The sequence below is a fragment of the Rousettus aegyptiacus genome, unplaced genomic scaffold, assembly GCF_014176215.1.
Source record: "Rousettus aegyptiacus isolate mRouAeg1 unplaced genomic scaffold, mRouAeg1.p scaffold_m13_p_6, whole genome shotgun sequence".
In the NCBI taxonomy this organism is placed as follows: domain Eukaryota; kingdom Metazoa; phylum Chordata; class Mammalia; order Chiroptera; family Pteropodidae; genus Rousettus; species Rousettus aegyptiacus.
The window spans coordinates 89,629,621-89,650,186 of record NW_023416309.1 but is presented as its reverse complement, the minus strand read 5'-3'; the positions used below and the strand labels follow the sequence as shown (position 1 = coordinate 89,650,186).

The 20,566-nt window shown below is 52.4% G+C and overlaps 1 protein-coding gene across 5 annotated transcripts in view; it reads left to right on the top strand.

The window, feature by feature from the left end:
* Positions 1–20,566, top strand: part of MSI2 (musashi RNA binding protein 2) — a 375,244-nt gene that overhangs the window by 334,419 nt on the left and 20,259 nt on the right. For 4 of the 5 annotated variants that reach the window (XM_036223610.1, XM_036223611.1, XM_036223609.1 and 1 more), the window contains one exon: positions 10,583–10,645. In XM_036223610.1, the coding sequence (XP_036079503.1) occupies positions 10,583–10,645 (63 nt within the window). The other variant, XM_036223612.1, reaches the window with a different exon arrangement.

The window sequence follows — 20,566 nt, the reverse complement described above, 5'->3', positions numbered from 1 at the left end:
GCACCTGCTTAGAGTCTTTCCAGGCTTTCTCCATCTGACCTCTGGTACTATAGCCTGGAATATGCGAGGATTCAGGTAATGAGGGAAGCAGGAGGAAGCACCTTCTCCCCCAACCCTCGTGCGTTTATCCATCCCTCTTCCACCCATCCATCCTTAATGCATTGAGTGCCTAGTTATTAAACACCTGCTGTGTCACAGGCCCTGCCCTAGATGCTGGGAACCTAGTGGTAAACCGGAGAGACATGCACCTGCCTTCACAGGGCGCTTGTCAGGGGCAGAGGAGTGAACAGGATCCCACCGGGATGGAGGGACCCGCAGCGGCTTCTCTAGCCTGGCCCCTCCTAAGGAAATGGGAGGAGCCCAAGGGCTGCGTGTTTGGGCAAGAGGGCAGCAGAGATCACCACTCCAGCTGCTGAGCACTAGCACCAGGGCTCTGGCATCCATGTCCGCGCCTGCGGTGTTCACCACGCCACAGGGCCACGGCCCCCCTGGCCAGGCCCTCCCTGCGCCCCCGGGAGCCTCCTGCTTCCTGCCATCGCATTCCCCCACCAGAGTCAAAGCTTGCACTGCCGATAAAATGTACCCTTATCACTCACAAGCGAGTTATAAATGTTATCTGTTAAAGCCCTTTGGGTGTGAAATGTCATGTAAATTAATAGGATTTTAGAATAAGAAGGCACCAAAGGGAGTTCTCAGCTCTGCTACTGTTATTACCTTGAGCAATAATAATAAAAATAGAAATAAAAGTTATCATTCCACTTACTGAGCGATTACCGAGTGCCAGATAACCGTGCTGAGCACCCAGCATCATCCTCACAGAATTTTGCAGGAGCCCTACAAGGAGGCATCATGTGTCCAGAGAAGCCAGATGAGGCCAGAAGGGATGTCACGTGACTTGTCTTGGATGATTCGACTACTGAGTGTGGGAGGTGGGATTTTTATCCCCTTGCTTTTAACCCCATCACGTGGTTTCTTTTAACCTCTCTGGACCTAGAGCCTTTATCTGTTCAATGGGACGAGCGAGGTCTTCCTTGCAGAGGCGTAGTGAGGGCTCACTGAGATGATGCAGGCAAGCTCCGTGGCCACGGAATACGCCCCAGTGGTAGCTGCTGTTGTTTTCGTCAGCATCATGATTAATTTTCTCATCGCATAGGCCAAGTTCGTTTACCTTACAGGTGAGAAAGCAGGCACAGAGAAGGTTCTGCCATTCAACTCGCCGACTAGGGCTGGTGTGGCACACTGGCCGCTAAAAATTGTAAATGTTTCTCTGCTGTTTGATACTTAGTGGCTGCTCTGAGCGCCCAGAGTGCCTCCCCCACCACCTTGTGCTCCTTCTTAAGACTTCCTGACCATCCCAGTTCCCCCCGCGATGCCCAGCACAGGGAGGTCTGTCATTCAACGCCTGAAACACCTTATCTCGGGAGACACAAAGTGCTGGAGTCTGCATTTTACAGGGAAGGAACTTGAGACCACAGATGTTAGTTTACTCACCGAGCTAGTGATGGGGCCAAGGTGGGTACATGGGGTCTTTTCAGCAAAAAGTGTTGGGGCGCTCAAGACTTGAGCACTTCCTGTCCTGGTCCACAGGGGGTGCAGCATAAGGCCGGCGTTTAGAATCCCGCTGTGGCAGAGCCTTGCCATATAGATTTAGGTGGCTTAGCAAAACACAGTATGGAGAGGAGGCAAAGTAGCTACTCATTCTATAGCAATTCGATAAGTGAAATCTGGGGAACAGGGAGAAGTAAAAAGCCTTCTGAACAATGAGCCCCAGAACGCCCAATGGTCAGACCAGTCAGTCCTTTGTCCTCACACTCATTGGTAGCAGGTGGGAGAGTGTTGCAAAAGCAGAAATTACGATTTTTATGAGGAGTTGGGGAGGAGGGGCGGCACAGAATGAAAGGAGAAATTCCCAAAATAGTTCGCCGATGTCTTCTTAGAAACCGCCACCTGGAATCCCTTCACTTTGAAGGTCTTGGTTTTGGTCTCACGGAGACAGGCAGACGTTTGTTCTGTGGGCACATGGGCGTCACAGGGTCACCCGGGGCCACAAACAGCCATCATAGGGCGGTGAGGGCTGACTTCGGGATGAACTCCCTGTGGCCATTCTCACCCTCGAGGTCTTGCTGGAGAGAGAGAGAGTGATGCCAGGAGCCAGTGCCAGGGCCCTGGTCATGTCAGCCACTCCTGATGCTGCCTCTCCAGCCACAATGCAGAGGAATCTTGCCTTGTCCTTAAGGCCCTGGATGGTCGGGCCAGGGCTGAATGGAGCTGGAACTCCAGGGTCCGTACCCCCAACCCAGTGAGTAGTGAAGGAAAAGCACGTTGAGGGACCTGTGTGCCGGGGCCTGGCTCGGCCATTTTTTTAACTGAATTGAACTCCGGAGGTGAGAGCTCCGAGGACGAGGTGAAGATCGTAGCCATGGAGCACTGCATCGCTTTCCTTTCGCTTCCTTGATTTTGGAGAAAAGAACTGGTTGAAAGGGCTGCTCCCTGTGCCCCAGCATCCCTGAGGGCTGATCTGATTGTTGCCTACATCTTCAGGCAGGATGTGGGGTATCCATACCCGCATCTTAGCTCAGCTATGAGGAGGCCCCACAGCAGACACAGGCAGGGCCTGGCCCTGGCCAGGTGGGTCCGAGGCAGATCTCCCCTTCTCCCCGACAGAGTGAGCCATGGCTCCCTTTCTGTTCAGGGCCCTGTTTATCATTAGCCAGTTTTCTCTCCTTCCCAAGGAGCTGGTGTGTGTGCAGCCTGCACACACAAATGGAAACCCTTACCCATCAGGGGCTAGCAGCGTCTTTGAGCTCCATGAGGGCAGAGACCACATGCGTCTTCAGCTCTGCTGCGATCGTGGTGCTTGCAGCAGTGCCTGGCATGTGGTAGGTAGGTGCTCAGTAAATATTTATTGAGAGGGCAAGGGGCTGAGGAAGGGTCTGGAATTATGGAGTTTGCTGCAGAAGTTCTAGGTGAGTGAGGATGCTGTGAGCTTCAGCTCTGTGTCGTGAGGTAGAAAGACCCAGGGAGAAGGATGCTCACTGGGCCAGAGTCCCCTGAGAGAGTGTTCTGCTTCCTGCCTCCCGGAAGAGCCTGGGACCTGAGCGAGCGGTCCTTAAGGCTGCGGTCTCAGCTCCCACTGTACTTTGGTGTCCCCTGGGGAGCTTCGAATGTTTGTGTTGTCCAGGCTACACCCCAGACAGAGTCTTTTGGAATCTCTGGAGGTCGGGCCCAGGCATCAGTATTTTTCGAGCACCCCAGGGTGTGCAGCCCAGGTTGAGAATGATGCCTCCCAGAAGAGGAGTTGCCATGGAACGTGGGTTGTGGGCCGGGAGCGGCCACGGGCGGGTGAGGTGCTCACGCTCCAAGGGGCCACCGACTGGGCTGCTCTGAGCACCTCCTGCCTTTTTCCCAGCCCTCGACTCCACACTGTAAGCTGGAGCCAGGCCGGGGCTGAGACCGAGGCCAATGCCCAGCTGCAGAGTCAGTCACCAAGACAACATCAGTGCCATGTGGGGTTGGAGGCCGGCCTTATCCTGTTCTGGTCCTGGGCACGCCGTGGCGGCAGGCACCATTTTTCTCCCTCTGCACCTCTGAGTTAGAGGGAATCTGGGCAAACAAACAACTTCCACTCCTGACCAGGCACCCTGGATCTGTGCTTGCCCCTTCTGAGGATTTTCTTTTGTTCCCAAAGGATGCTCCCTGATGTCCCATCGCATGCTTCTGCCACCCCTTTCATTCAGAGGCTCTCTGACAGCAAAACCATCCCTACCCATCAGGAGCTAGTAGCATCTGTAAGCTTCATGGGTAGAGACCGTGTATGTGTAGTTCTCATAAAACCTTTGTAAGGTTTTATAACAGTGCGCCTTGCCTTCATCCCCATCTAAACGTCAGAAGAATTACATGTTATTTAAAAAATCAAGCTTAATAGCAATCGCATTAAAAATTTGGGGGGGGGGACAATTTTTGTGTCACCCCTCTGCTGTAAGTGCCAACACCCTTGGGACTCTTAATCCCAGAGCCTCTCACCTCCCTCAGGCAATGGGGAGGATCCAGGACCAGGCCTAAACTGCAGACGCCTCCCCACCCCTTACCCTGGCAGACGGGCCTGGCCTTCTCGTTTGGTCCCTTCACCTGCCTCTCCAGAGGGACATTAGCCAGGTTCCAAATGACTGTCATTTTCCTGGCAGAGGGTGAGGCATTTCCAGCACCCTTGTCCCCAGCCCTTCTCTGTCCCTGGGTCTTCATGGACTGACACTCTTGATATCCTCAAGGAATATCAGGCTTGCTTCTAAAAAATGGAAATCAGATTCTCATTCCGAATGCCAGGAACTCAGGGGGGTTTTTGTTTTGTCTTTTGCTTTTTATTTTTCCTAAATGGACACATATCTGTTTCCTTCAACACTAAAATTTACAGTTCAATCAGTAAACGGGTCTCTGGTTATGAGTTGCCCCTCCTCCTCAGGCCTTCTGTTCTGTTCTCACTCCAAAAATACATCACCCAGTTTTTTTCCTCCCTCACCTCCTTGAAGCCACTAGTCTCTTTCTCTGCACGAAAGACAGAGCTATGAGTTTCCTTTATAAAACTAGCCCTGTCGCACCAGGAAGTGGGGAAAGTCCTGAGCCAGCCAGGTCACAGGTAGTGGTGTTTCTAAATTCTTTTAGGACAAGTTTGCTACATTCTGGGTGACAGCTTCTTCTGGTTGCTTATTTCCGAGTGTTTGGGTTCAGTAAAGCAACATTGGGTTTCGCCAAGAATGGCGGAACCATCTATCGAAAGCGCTGGTGGGGAGATGCAGAGGGAGCTGGAGAAGGCAGTGGAGGGTGCTTTAAGCAAGCACAACATAGGAAAAATTGTTTTTCATAATGGACCATTTGGGATGGTAATGCACATTACCAGAGAGTGTTTTATAAAGCTTCCCCTCAAAATCACAGCCTGTTGGAGCCATAAAGAACCTCAGAATTCTCTCATCTCCTCTTTTTGTGAGAGGCACAGAGGGGCTCGCTGACTCAACCAAGATTACAGAAATAAGTAGAGACTGTGCCAAAGCGTATCCCAGGCAGTCATCTCATACCAAGAAGGGGAGAGGACCCAAAGAAATAGGTGCATGACCCTGTGCCCCATAGTGGGCAGGACAGGGGCACCCTCTCTGTTTACTAAGGGTACCCGAGAGCTTCTGTAAGTCAGGGATTCTCTGCCTTCGCTGTGTGTCGGAATCATCTGGAAGGCCTTTAAAAGAGACACACGCCCCACCTGATTCTTTGTTGTCAAACTCCCCCAGCCAGGAGAAGGAGATCCATCGCTCTGAACGGAATCCCTGCAGTGGCTCTCACAGGGGACAGGTCACAGAATTTGTTCACCACCTTGTTTTAAGAAAGGCCTGTCCCTCCACAAGGTAGTGGAGTGACGGACTGTGCAATCTGCACTGCAATTTAACTTTTAAATTTTTGAAAGCCTTTAAGCCAGCGGTCCCCAACCTTTTTGGTACCAGGGACCAGTGCTCCTATGAGAATCTAATACCTGATGATCTGAGGTGGAGCTGAGGTGGTGATGCTAGCGCTGGGGAGCGGCTGCAGATACAGATGAAGCTTGGCTCACGGCCTGCCGTTCACCTCCTGCTGTGTGGGCTGGTTCCTAACAGGCCATAGACTGGTACCAGTTCATGGCCCAGAGGTTGGGGACTCCTGCTTTTAAGACAAAGGTTCTCACTCTTGGCTGCACACTAGGATTGCTTGGGAAGCGTTTAAAGGTCCCACTGCCCAGGCTGAACCCCAGACCAGATAAATCAGAATCTCTGGAGGTGGGACCCAGGCCTCAGTAATTGTTAAAACTCCCCAGGGGGTCCAGTGGGCACACAGGGATGAGAATCATTGTGTTAGAGGGGATGCTCTTCTTGGCCATAGCCCAGCACCCTGCACTGGATTAACTATACGCCCGGCCCGCTCCTGTGGGTGTTTGAGCTTGCCACCCCCGGGGTGAAGGATCGAGGGAGTAGAAAGGCTGCTTACAGGTGCAGGCAGCTCTGCTGTTCAGCTGCAGTTTAGTGAGAGCAGTGACTCCCAGCCCTGGCTCTCACCTAGCGCATTGGGGCTTTCTAACCATCGGCAGCTGATGCTCCATGAGAGTCTTCTGTGGGACAGATTCTGGGCTAGGTCCTAAGTGGGACAAGTGACTCAGTCCCTGCCCTTGAAAAGTTTGTCACCCAGCAAGAGAAATAAGATGCGCACGTAAAAATAACTGCACTTGGGGAAGGCAGAAACTGGTAAGTGCCACAGAAGCAGTAAAAAGTAGGTGTGGTATCATACAAATGCTCAAAAAAAAAAAAACCGAAAGTACCATTAACTTCTAATCTGCAATAAAGTCTCACAGCTCCAGAAAGTTCAGAAAAGGGTCTCATTCACTGTCAGTAGGATGGCGACAGCTTTCACTTAGATGAGTTACTAACAACCCCAGAGGTGCGTTAACGCCAAACCCAGAGGCACCGCTTTCCAGTGGCAGAGGGACTCAGGTTTGTCATTGTCTTACACAGGAAGGTGGACTGGCTCCTACAGGGTCAGAGGCAAAGGCATTTTAGAGGCCATCTGGCCTAACCCTCCTTGCGGTAGAGAGGAGTTAGTTACTCAGGGCTCAGAGAAGTAAAGCGTTGTGCCTAAGTCACACAGCAAGGCAGGGGCAGCCAGGGCCGGAAACCGGGCTTTGATGCCACATCTAGTGATCCTTCTGTTACCTCACTCAGGGAGCAAAGGAGCTCCAAGCTAGCAAGATCAGGTCTCTTGGTCTGACTGCCATGAAACAGGGACAGTCTCTACAAGATATGGCACCTGCCCTTGCCTGGAATTCCACCATTAGTGCTTCATTCCTTTGTAGTAAACATCTTCTTTTAGGATGCAGAGTTACCTAATAGGAGGAGCGTACTACATTCCTAATACCTAAATTCTCGAGTAGGCACCTATAGCTCTCAGGCTCTGAGATTTTTTTTTTTTTTTGACAGCAAAATGTTTTTCTCCTTTATGCCTGATTTACTGCTAAGAAGTAGGAAGATCAGACCACTAGGATCATGCCAGCCTGCTTGGCCCAGACGTTGTTCTTAGAGCTGAACAGAATGTATGTTCTATTTGAGCTGTAGAAATTTAGCTCCACTAAAATGATATCATGAAGTTGGGACTTGATAACAGACCACTGTTATCAGCAAGGCACTCAAGACCTCCTGTGTGTTTATGACCATCTGACTATGTGACCCACTGTGTGGAACAGTCTTGCGTGGGGGAAGGGTCCTGTCTTGAAGGCAGGGCTGATGGCTAGACAGAGAACTAATAGGCCTCATCAGAATGACAGCTAACAGTCATTTAAGCTTATTCCCTGGCAGGCACTCATATTTAAGCGCTTTGCATATATTAATCCTGCACTAATATCATCATCTCCTCTACAGATTGAGACATTGAGGCACAGAAAGCTTAAGCAACTTGACCAAAGTCACACAGCTAGTAAGTGGCTGAGCCAGGACTTGGACTCAGACAGGCTCCGTGTCCGTGCACTTAGCTATCGTGCTGACCTGCCTCACAAGGAGAGGCCTGGTTGTCCCCTTCATGTACTGGCCAGGCATGCTGTGTTGAGGAACCCCCGCTCTCCACATTCCCAGCAGAAGATGAGGTCATCTCCCAGCTCTGGGCACTGGAGTGCCAGGACAGCCATGGGCACTCAGGGACCAGTGGGCTCAGCCACAGATTTGCTTTGGGCCACAGCCCAGCGAGAAGCCCTAAGCCCCGCAGACCTTCTGCTTAATTCCTCAACGTCTTCCCTGAAAACCCCCTGCCAGGGCAGTTCTCTCCTTGGCAGCCCAGAGCCTTATTTCTTCCAAAATAAGAGAGGTTTCCAGGGAGGTGGCCAGCCATAGGTGACCCCTGGCTCCTCAGGGCCTGGGAGAAACGCTGAAAACAGGGCCACGAGGCCAATCTGCAAGGCTTCTCCTGCCTGCACTCCCTGCTCATCTCCGTCCAGCCTGGGAAGGTGCAGTTCCAGCAGGTCGGCGTGCTGAGGCCTCCAGGTCCTCAGGTCCCTCCCACTGTCCTGGCAATAGGCTGCACTCCATCAGGACAGCTTCCGGGTCATGATGCTGCTTTGGCTTCTGGCATCCCCTGCCTGGGCTAGCCCCACGTCACCCCACCCCACCACAAACACACACACACACCCCTTTCCTGGATCTGTGCTTGCCCACCCCCCGCAAGCCCAGCCACCAAAGAGAGCCCTTTGGCCCTGGAAATAGCATCTGGGGCTTCTCTGCCAGGTCGTCTGGAAAACACATTTGGGGTGGCAAGTGAGGCTGGATGGCCTAATACGACAGGAGGAGGACGACAGAGCTGGGGAAGCGGCACCGGCTGGATGGGGACTGTGGCCCTGTTAGGCACAGATGCATTGCAGGGGTAGCAACCAGGGAGCTGCGCTGTGAGGGCTGTGGGCTCTGTCCCTGTAAGGGGCGGACCGGATGGCTCTCCTCCCCCAGCCCTTCTTCTCACACCTGCCACTCCATTTAGCCTGGTTTTGATGGTTGAGATTAAACTCCAGCCCTTAGCAACGTCTGATGCTCAGTCTCCAGCAGGAGCCTTTATCTGAGATTAAGGATAAATGGATTTCCTTTCTTGAATAAGTTCCCCCCGCCTTCCTCTTTCTCTCAGACTTTTTGTCCAAAATGCTGCTCAACTTTAGAAAATAGACCTTTTGTTAAAAAGTCTTTTTATTGACTAAACTCCCCTCCCCCAGTTCTATCCCTTCCACCTTCCCACCGCCATCCCCACTTTATCATGCTTCCAAGGAAACCCGCTTCAAGTAAACGGTGAGAGAGTGCAACAGAATGACTTGACCTTCCTTCTCTCTGCTTGCCTTCCCCTCCTTCAGACTCCCCCGGGCCTTGCTCTGTGCCTGCAGGGAGCCTGGTGTACTGAGAGCTGGGGACAGGGAGAAATAACTTGACGTCTGCCTTATTTCCCTTCAGCGCATTTCGCCAATGCCCACATCTTCAGAAACCTAGATCCCGCCTGGAAGAAATGGGGAGAGGACTTGGTGGGGGAGCCCCTTCCTTGGTGTCCAGCAGGGGGAGGGAGCAGCCTCCAGGCGTGTGCGCGTGGTCTTCATGGGAGCTGGGAGACCCATTCCAGCAGCCAGGGTCCACCGTGTACATGTATTTCACCTGGATCTTTCTTTTTCCCCCTTCAACAGCCCTATTACCATATTTAAATGCAAGTATGTCTCTTTTCATTGGCATTTTAAGTAGCTTAGCCTGACCTCCATAGAGTAGCTCGTTCCCCTTTGAACTTCTTTCCCCGCCCCCAGTAGTTCTGTGTAGCTAGGACGGTAGTCTTAGAGTTTAGTGGGCTTCTAGTTCGCTCTGTCTGGGGGTGGCTCTTCTTCCTTCCCTCCCCCGTCCCCCGCCCTTTGTGTCGCATGTCTTCCCCCCTGTCCCCTGCTGGTGCCTTCTGGGGAAGGCTCAGTGGCTAACGCTGAGCAGCTCTGCGGGGCTGTCCGTCGCTCACTGCTGGCTTCTGGCACATCTCTACAACCACAGCCTTTGGAAATGGGTCTCGGGGTCAGGCCTCCAGCTGTCCGCTTGGATGGCAGAGGGTGTTCCATGTGTGGGGGCGTGTATCCGTGTGTGTCCCAGTGCGTGGCAGAGTGGGCACATGCTAGTGGTCACGGAAGCCCAGGGGAGGGGACTCACCCACCTTTTCCCTCATCCGGGCATTTCTGTAGCTGGGTCACCTTGTCCTTTTGACTTTCAGTCCCATTCTGGGACAGCCTTGCTGCCTGGTGTATCGTTAGCTAGCACAAGAACTTGATCGAGACCCCTAGGAGACCCGTCAGTGCCGGCTTGATCGGGACGGTCCACACACAAGAGCCAGATCTGATGAATCCCCATCACTGTGCCTCGGGAGGTTGAAACACTGAGAGAGAGAAAACGAGGTCCCAGCACTCATGCCATGTAGGTCCCCGAAGCCCCACGCTCCCTCCCACAGCTGGCTTCATGCTCATGCAGTGAACCCCCAGAATGCTTCACCCACGGGCCTGGGGCAGCGACACCACTGACCTGACAGGCTCTGGAGCTAAGACGGCCGAGCGAACCTGCAGAGCCTTTGGAGAGCAGCTAGAGTTAAGCCGTCTCCTGGCCAAGATGCCTGTTCTTGTGCCTGTCGCATCCCAAGGGCCTCCTGCCCGTGGCTCAGAGCTGACTGCTCCCTACAGGTGACCCAGCCATATTTAGTCCTGCTCTGGGCAAGTCCTGGGGCATTATCTGCTGTCGGTACAAGGGGGACAGGGAGCTCACCCTGCTCTCAAGAGAAGTTCCTCCTAATCCTCTTGGGTGTTTCGGTATGCCTTCTAGAACCAGTTTCCAGGGTGACAAATGTGTGAGAATCGAACACAACCTAAAGATGCTGTGCCTTCCAGAAGCCCGAGAGCCACTGATCTGTGTCCCTCCTAAAAGCTGACGCGCGGAGATGCCTTCCCGCTCCTGTCCTTTGTGTGGAGGGGTGGGGAGTGTGGCCTGCGGCCCTTCCCTGGACCCCTCCCTGACTCCGGCCCCCCTCTCTCCGCCAGGCTTTCCGGCAGCAGCTTACGGACCAGTGGCGGCGGCAGCAGTGGCGGCAGCAAGAGGATCAGGTAGGAAGGTGTATGGGACAGGCGGCTCCCAGGCATGCCCCGGTGTGCAGGGGCGTGGAGGCCCCGTTGGATCTGTGTGGCTGCATCTGTCCCCTGCTCTCACCACAGCCCGGAGGGTGGGGACAAGGGGGGCGAGGGCCAGGCCCTGCCACCCAGGGCACCTCCCAGCCAGGGTCGGTCACGGGACTGCAGACCAAAGGTAGATTATTATTCTGTCCTTGAAAAAAGGAAAAATGAATTTCATTTTGACTTTGGACGGCCCCTTCGCCTGTCAGCCAGCTTCAGGGCACCTGTGGTCATTGCCTTCCCTGGTTTTTACTGGTTCACGAGGTTCCCTTACTCCAGTCTCGGGCGTAGCCGGAGAAGGTCTGGGCTGTAAGAGGGGAAGCTCAGAGTCCATCCACATGTTCCCAGCCGTGGGGCAACCAGCCCCTCTCAGGTCCTGCCGCCCCTGTAGCTGGGCTTGCTGATCTGGCTAAACCCCCCGCTCCTGAAGACTGAAAGTGGGGCCAGCCCTGACCTCAGTGAAGGAGCTGCAATTTCCCAAAGCCGTCATTGCACCCCAGACACTCCTAGCAGAGACCAGATTGCTCCTGGACTCGGCTACCAAGGGAAGCGGGGTTTCTCTCCCGTGAGGTTGCCCTTGTCCTTTGGTCTCCAACTCCCACCTTTCAGTCTGGAACCCCTCAAGTGATGTGGGAGCATTTCCCCGTGGCCCTGTGAGGTCCAGAGGGTGCTGGGGTATGTCCAGGGTGCAGTCCCTAGGACCTTTTGTCCCTCTCCTCCGGATGCTCACTGCCTTTCTGAATCGGCAGGGCTTCTGCTGTGTGCCGGGCCTCCAGTGAGGCCTCCCGGCCTCCTCCCACCTCTCCATGGGCCACCAGGAGACCTCTGCCCCTCCTAAGGTGTGATTTGCCACTCTAACCCCACACGCCATGGACAGGACGCTGGAACACCCAGGGGAGCCATGGTTTGATTAACAGGGCTCTGAGAAGGGGGACGGGGGAGAGGTGCTGGTGAGGGTACCAGGAAATGGGGCATTAAAAGCCCAGAGGGCAAATACCGAAAACCCAAACCCTCAGTGACAAGAAGCTGGCACAGTGAGGCCCATTAGAAACGTCAGTAAAAATCCGTTCCATGCAAACTGGCACTGCCTCAAGCTACAAAGGATCCACTCCTGTGAATCGCCCACTGGGGATTTCTTTGAAGGGGCCAGAGAATTCTCGGGGGGCTGTGAGGGGCAGTTTACCAGAGAGCTGGGTAGACCAGCAGGCAGCTCTGGAGAGCTGGGTGTCCTGGCTCAGCACCCACCTGCCCTAGTGGCCTCCAGACACCTTCCCTGTTCTCTGGCTAGTGTCCCTTGGACCCCTTGCCCTGGGGGCGGGGTGCACAGCCGCCTCATTCTCCCTGTTCCATTTGGTTTTTTTAACTTGAGTGTTTTTTGGTATAGTTATAAACGAGCCTCTGTCCTAGTCGTGCCTGGTGGGGGGGCTATAAAAAAGAAAACTCTGGAGATTTTTGAGTGTTGTTGGTTTTGTTTTCTCCATTCAGTTTCTTTCGTATTATGACTTGGATTATGAAACTAAACTTTAACCCAAAATTAACCCTGCCTCTCTCCCCACCCCATTCTCCTTGACTTCATGGCAAGTTTAAAGGGCAGCATGGGGTTCTTTGTGAGTCTGAGAGTGGTCTCCCCATGGTCTGTGCCCCCTTCCGCCACCCCCACCCTCTCACAGACCCCCAGAGCCAGGTGGGGGTCCCGCCCATCCCCTCTAACTTCTAACCCGTAAGGTCAGAGCCATCTCCAACCACACTTTTTTTTTCAGGATCAGTGGTGTTTTATTTGTAGCCATTTCCATCGGGAGCGAGGTCTCCCACAGGTCATTCTAGGTCAGCCATGCTCATCGCTGCACTGTTAGTGAATTCTATTCAGGAGCGTGCGCCCAGACCACCTGCCCCACACCAGCCTGGTTAGTGCAAGGAGTAAATCCTCAACTCCGAGGTGCCCGCCCCCGAGGGTGCAGGCTCAGCCAGGAAGCTACAGGCACCCGACAGTTCTGCCTAGGGTCGGGGGCTTGGGATATGCCCAAGGGCGATGACTAGACTGTGTCTGCTAAAGTCAGAACACGGCCCAGGTGGGAGACACCTGCCTGCGTGTAGACAGGGTGGCCCCTGCCCCCACCCTCCTTTGGACCTAGAGCAGGGTTACAAGGTTGGGGAAGGCAGATCTCTACCTTTCTTTCTTTTAGTGCATTTTGGCCTGTAAGGACTATCTTCTCCTTCCCTTAGAAGGTGATCTGGACTCCGAGCCTGGCAGGATGGCCGGTTATTTACCTGTCTTTAGTGGCCCCTCGGTGGCAATTTTGGCATGGACGTGAGAGGGCCACACAGACTTGTCGGGGTCTGTGCATGAGCCCAGGCCAGCACAGACTCACTGAGGACGGACCGTCGGGTTCTACCTTCACCCACTCCTGCAACCCTGCACCCCCACCCCAGCTCCTTCCCAGGGAATAGGAGTGCTCCTTCAGCCTCCCCAGACAGAGCCAGCAGCCTCAGCCATTGGAGGGAGTCACAAGTTCAGTTGCATTCCCTTATAGGAGGAGCTGGTTCAGGGAGAATCTGTGGAGTACCAACCTGAGCTTGGTACCGTGCTGGACCTGGCAAATGACTCAAACAGTGGGAAATACGGCCTCTGCTCCCGGGGCTCGCAGGCTTGGCTTAGGGATCAGGCATCGTATAGAAGGCCCTTTTTTTTTTTTCTTTCATTTTTGTCTAGCTCCACAGTTTTGTTTGGGGTTTTTTTTTTCTTTCACTATGACGTACTGGGGGAGCTTCCTGAGGCTGAAGCACTTGCTGAGGGCCGTGGGGTGGGAAGCAGCTTCTCTTTTGCTCAGGTTGGCGACATGTATTTGTGAGGGCTGCGGTGTCAGGGTAGGAGGTCCAGGGGGCCTTGAGCTCTGTGCCCACCTCAGCCAGCTCCTCTGGGCCAGCCTGCCCACCTTTTCCTAATTCAGCCAGGACCTGAGGTGAGCAGGGCTCAGGCGACCCTACCAGGACCCTGCCGACTCCTAGATAACTTCACTATCAGTGGTCACTTTTCTTTTACCTTCACCTGGTAGTTTGAAATGTCATCTTTTCTTGTGCTCAGTCGAGAGTTTGTTTGTTTATTTTGATCGTATTCATTCAGTTCCAATGGCCCCATCATGTCCCACCCAAACCTCAATCCTGTTTGGCGAACAACTCCTCTCCCCGCAATCCCATCCCCACAGATGAGGGAAGTAGTTTGGATTTTCAGGCTGTTTTATTTCTGGGTAACATCACGGGTGGGTTCGTGTATCAATCTTAGAGCTCCTGAGTCCCCGCCCCTCCCTCAACCCATCTCCGGCCTCAGCCAGGACCCCTTACTGTACTTTATACTTGCCAGCTTTGTTCCAATGTAGTAACATGAGCTCCTGACGGTGGTGGTGAGTGTGAGAGTCACGTTTCTGTTGTCTTTTCTCTTGCTTGGTTGGGGCTGCGGTGAGAGAGTGTCTCTGAGGCATACTTTCCCGCCTCTCTTACACTAGGATCTGCACACCTCCTCTCAAACACTCTTCTGAGCACGCTCAGCGGGAAGGTTTGTCCACACCTATTAATCCTCTCTCAGTGTCCAGCTTCCTGTTAGTACCAGCTGGTTTGCATGTTTTTGCTTGTTCAGATGAAACAGTTCAAGAAACAAACTCATATCCAACTCTCGAGAAATGTCTTTTTTTTTGTACTTTCGTTTTCGATTTTTTTTTTTATTAGTTACAACTCCAAAACACCTGTTGTCCAGTAAAACATTTCACACCTCCCTGCCTGTTCTTAGATTGTATGTATCTGTGGGACTGAACTAAATGCATGCACTGTAGTAGATGTACTGGTAGCTGTAGCCGTAGTTGTAGAACATGCATTGTTGAGTTGATATTACAGGGTCTCCCGACAGCTCGGTACGGCGCAGCTGTCTGAAGGATAGCATGGGGGACCAGGAAGAGAAGGGACTCCATAATTTCAATGTTGCCAAGGGGCTTGGATCCATGTTCTCGCCATCAGCCACCACCACCTCCCCTCACACTCCCTGCTCCCCCAGGTCCAGAACTGGGTCACCACCCTCAGCTCTAGCTTTCCTCACTGAGACCCCATCAGTAGCGTCCAACTGTAGTGAAGGAGCATGGAACCAGGATTGGAAGGAGTCTTAAAGTTCTTCCTTGTTCTTGTCTTCCTCATATGGTTCTTGAACAGAGCACATCTCTTCTTATTTCTCAGGGGTTCCCAGCAAGGCTCCTTCAAGTCCTCTACTCTTTGAGTCCTTTGCCAGCTCACATTCAGCCCTGTAAGGATACAGGTCCAAGTGGCAGCCTTGCCCGCGTGGTCTCCTCCCAGGAGTGGAGAGGGAATGAAATACGATAGCGATAGCGATAGCGACAGGGATTAAGATCCTAAAATCCTCAGTCTGCAGATGGGGAATGCCTTTGATCCTAGTGAAGGTCGGCATTGGTTCTCACGGGAGGAGCCTTTAGATGAGCTCTCCAAGGGGCGGGGGCGAGTGGGTGAGGGTGGTGACATTCCTAGCATGGAGATTTTTGCCACAGCTTCACGGGGAGGGAAAGGCAGGTGCTGTAACCGTCAGAGAAGAGGCCACAGTTTTCCTCCAACTCCCCAGAAGACATGACAGTCCTGCTGCCTTTGTCCTCAGCTCAGGGGCTCTTAGAGCTCTTGGAGATGTCCCTAACCTATCATGGGGGACAGAAGCCCAGGAAGTCACAGAGTCCATGAAGTCCCCAAAAGAGTATGAAGTGACAGAGCGAAATAGTAGCTTCATGGAGAGAAGTGTGCTGTGGAAATCTGGCACTGTTGGGGTCAAAAAGGGTTGGATGTGAGCGGCCAGTCAGCCACCAGACAGAGTGAGGGCCCCGAGACCCAGGAAGGGACATCTAGAAGGTGCCGTCCTTCAGGCTTGGCCATCACTGGGAGTGTTGAGAGGGGAGTGGGAAGAGGGAAATATTTGGAACTGTGAGGCTTCCAGACTGCCGAAGCTGCAGATTCACCGGGGCTGGGGAGCAGGAGAAAAGGGTGGAGACGGAAGGCGGAGAACGCAGAAAATCCGCCTCCCACTCCCCCGCCGTCGACCTAAATCTCAGGTCTGGCTTTACTACGAAACTGACTTCGCTGCCCTGTGGCTGGACATCCTAAGAGTTTCCATTCTTACAGGTAAAATGAGCAAAAGTAAAATCTAGATCAGGGGATAGAATAAATAGTTTAACTTGAACCATAAAAGAAAACTTTGGGGGGAAAAGTAGATCTCACGAAGGAGGCATGCTTGTCCCACCAGACTCTGGATGGTTTCCATGTCCCCAGGGACTTCCTTTGCCTTATATGTGTTAAGGACTGAGGGCTATGAGTGATCGCACTGCAGCATAAGCTTTAGGGTTCCCAAATGTTGCTTTCAGCAAGCGTGTATTGGAGGTTTACTTTGTGCCAGGCACCAAGGAATCTAAGGGCAGTTAATGCTTCTTGCCTTCGGTGATCTGAGAATGAAGATCCCTCTCCCTGAGAGCCCCTATTTCCCATGAGGTGTTGTTTTGGGCACTCTTGGCGTCACTGAAAACAGGAAAATGGATCAACGTGCCGCCTTCATTTCTGAAGATGGCTTTCTTGCACCTCCATCAGCAGGATCCATTGTCCAGGAAGGGGAGGGCACCGTGCAACCACGTCCACTTTGCTCCCAGCCTCCCTTATGCTAGCAGCGCACATCCTCTGGGGGCTGTGACCCCAAGGTATATCATCTGTGGGTAGGGTCATGGGGACACCCTCTTGCTGGGCTAGAGCCACATCTGCGGCCATGGAGTAGAGCCAGTGCAGTAGCCCAGAGGGAGAGCAGATCTGTGACCTGTTAGGACCTACAACCAGCCAGGCTTACCTGAAAAATAATCCCTGAACATGCATCTCCCAGTCCACTGCCTGTGTTCTGGGGGTGGGTATGTTGTTTCTCAGTTTGTCATTAAAATCTTTATTTCTAAGAGAGCCAGGACCTTCCCCATAAAGAGTCCAACATCGGATTTCAGTAACTCCGGTGAATTTAAATGTGCAGAGCTGCCTTCCCGCTGACCTCAGCTTCATTCATTTTCTAAGGGCTTTTGGACCAACCCTGTTGAGGATAAAATACATCAACTCTAATCAATAATTTTGTAATAGAAATACCATGCACTTGATAAATCAACTCTAGTACAATTAGTGACTAGCCTTGAAGCCCAGACCTAAGTATATAAGTTAATCCCAAGGTGAATGGCATGGGGGAATGTTAATGGTCTTTTAAATCAGTGTAATTATTTTCAGTGGGTGACAACACTCGTGTCTGCCCTCTGAGCTGGTGCCCCCCCCCCGCCCCCCGCCCCCCGCTGCCGTGCTGGCTCAGGAGGAGGGCTGGAATGTGTAGTGGTACCTTTGAAAGCTCCATAAGAACGTGTAGGACACAATAGAGAGGGGCAGAGGACGCCCTCGCTGGGCTGGGTGGGAGCACTGCAGGGTCTGGGGAGCCCCAAAAGCTGGTGAAAGCTTCATGTTGGTGAGAAGCATCAAAGGAGCGCTTGCCTGAGTGCACTGAGTTCCTTATGCTTCTGCAGAGCTTAGGCTGTCACGTCTGTTACTGCAAATATCCCGTGAGACAGGCCGGAAGACAGAAGTTTTTTGCCTGGCTTTACACGTTTGTTTTTACGAGAAAGCTGGCTACAGAATAGTTCCGTGGCTTACTCAAGGTCACACAACAGTTTACCCGGGGAGCAAAGCTTTGATCAAGGGCGAAGAACCCCGGACTTGAATCCTGGTCTTTGGCCTCCTTTCGGTAGCTCTGTGGAGCAGCCATGTTTGTTCATGCCCCCACCTGCTGCCTGGACGCCGTGCGCACGCAGCAATGCAGGGCATGCTGGGACAGCCCAGCAGCCTCCGCGGCCAGTGCTGTGTCCCCCGAGGCCTTAGGCTCCAAGACTTCACAGTCCAACTTTCAGACAAGATTTCAGAACTGGGCCCAGGGCACATTGGCCGTGGAGTTTATTTCACCACATATTTGTTATGTGTGTAACAACAGTAATTATTATAATATGTGGCAGGCACTGTCCTAGGCTTTGGGTCAGAGTACTTTGGGCTATATCAGAAACCCAGCTCAGTGTGGTTAACTATGGCAGGGGACTTATTGCCTGACATCTTGGAAGCTCCATAGAAGAATAGACTTTATGTGTGGGTTATTCAGGGCTCTTTTTCTATAGTTCTTTTAGCTCTGCCCTCCTCCTTGTTTCAATATTGTCTTTGTGTTGGATTTCTTATGGTGGCAAAATGACTACCCCAGTTTCCTGCTTCATGCCACCTTATCTAGAAGTGGGGGCGGGGGTCAGGTGGTCCAGAATTCTAGCAAAAAATCTAGCTGCTTGGCTAAGGCCTGGGTTACAAGAACTAATTACTGAAGATGAGCTCCATCCCCCTCTAACCTGAATAGCTCTTACACAGTGAGAGAAGGATGAATTTGCAAAGGAAAATCTGGTGCTAACAAGAGGGGGAAGGCTGGATAGATAAGTAGCGAATGTCCAGAATGTTCACCACTGCCGTGGAAGTTCATAAATGAGTACGGAGCACAATCCCTGCCCTCAAGGGCCTTCCAGCCTAGCATGGAGACTAACAGATACTCAAACATGATGCTATAAGCCCAGGAAACAGAAGGAGCACAGAGGAGGAAGTGATTAGCTTCATCTGGGAAGTCAGGGAAGGTTTCACAAGGGAGTTTCTATTTCTAAAAGACAAATAGGAGCTCCCCAGGGGACCAGGAGGAACAGCATGTACAAAGCCACCAGAACCCAGAATAGTGGAGTGAACTTGAAGCCCTTCTGTTTGAGTTCACCCTGGCTGGAGAATAAAATGCAGTTAGGGCTGAAGGGATGGGGAGCAGCAGATGAAGCTGGAGGGCCAGGCAGAGCCAGACCAGGAGGACCTGGTGCCGTGCTAAGGAGCCTTGATTCACACGTGCAATCAAGTGAGCCTTGACGGGGCTTGAAACCAGGATGTGACATCAGATTTGTATGTTAGACAAGCCTTGACAGCAGCGTCCAGGGTAGATTAGAGAGATGAGACTGAAGGCGGGAGGACCTGTGACAGATAATCACATACGTTGTAAATACTCCATAAATGTTTACATATGGCTGCCCAGAAAAATGCTGCAAGCCTTTCGCCTCACCCATCAGTTGTTTAATTCTGGGCTCGACATCATGCTTTGGGGAGCAGGGTGCGATGCAGAACCATGGGGCATGGTTCTTGCCTTCGACAAGGCCTCAGTCTTTGGGGGAGAGCACAGCACACACCCCACATTAGAGCTGGTCTTCAGCAAGACTGGACTCTCCTGCACAGTCAGAGAACCCTCAGCGGGGAGGAAGCCCGGATGGGAGGCAAGGCTTGAACTGCGTCTTGAAGGGTTTGGATTGGGAGGCAAGAGAACATTCTAGGCGAGAGAACTTGGATGAAAGGTCAGCAATGGGCAGAGCAAGCCAGAGGTTAGGTGACAGAGGGGGCATAGGCTTGAAGAGGTAGGGACAGGCTGGATTCCGGGAGACCTCGAAAGCCAGGTTTGGCGTAGTCACATTCATGGGAAAGAGAGGTTCACATTCTTCATGACAATGGAGTGTGGTAAGGACAGAGCCAGCTAAAGAAGATTAATCTGGCAGTGACCCCATGGAGCACAGCCCGACCCCTAATCCCCAGAGCTGGGGCTGGGTTTGTGACCTGGAGCCTGAAGGGCAGGGAGCAAGGCGGCGGCCAGGAGGCAACACTGGAGGGCATTCTATCACCAAACTCCACCTCGGTGTCCTGTGACTCTCCTTTGCTTCTGCCAACAAGCCGTTGCCCATTTTCTGCTTGGGGCTATTGGTTCTCACTCCTGTGCCCTCACGGCAGCCACTGCCCATTATTTCTGCCAGTCCATTTCCCTCTGTGTTTGTCTTTGCCGCCTCTGTTAAAATCTGGCTCAGGCTGCCAGGAAGCCACACCTGATTAACTCTACCTGGGCACACCCTCCTCAGCACGATCTTGTGTCCTTGGTCTTCTTCCTGATCGGTGAGTTCTCCTGAATGAAAGGTAGGTTTTGAGTCTTTGGAAGATGTTCTGCCTGTATCTCAGAATAGCATCTTCCTTCTTCAACAGTCTGAACCATCAATCCTCTAGGAGACAAAGTCAGCCTCAATCTTAATATAGATAAGTAATTACTATGCAGTTAGATAAAACAGAAAATAATGGGGCCCTTTGTTCCCAGATACTAACTAATATTTAAAAAAAAGAAAGTCTCCCCTTTCTAGCTTGGGATCCTGCAGCCCAGGAGGTGGGCAAATAATGCTTTCAAACAGCTGCGATTGGCTACTGGAGTTAGACCTCTCAGGATAAGACAGCCATGATGAAATCCACTCTATAGCATTCTGTAGCATGAATGGGAGGGTCCCTGTCAGCATCTCAAAATTCATACTCACCTGGGAGATTGTGTAAGGGAAGGATCTTGCAGGTGGTTGATAGAATGCTAGAAATACTTCCCAGCCAATTTTAATAAAATAATGATAATAGTAATATGTTAATAACTCATGTGTTTAGAAGTAAGCCAAGTGCTGTGCCAACGCCACCTGCCTTATCCCATTTAATTCTCCTAACCCTATGAAGGGCACCATCATGCCCATTTTAAAGGTTTTTAAAACTGTGGCTTAGTTAGATTGTCTGGGATGGCAGAGACAGGATTTGAGCCTGAGTCTGTCTCGTCAGATCTGAGCTCTCAGCCGCTGTCCACGGAGGCTGTATCATCCGAGCCCTGCAATGCCTGAGCAAAGCTCTGCATCTTTAAGACATACGCTCAACAAAACAGCCACTGCCGCCATCAGCTCA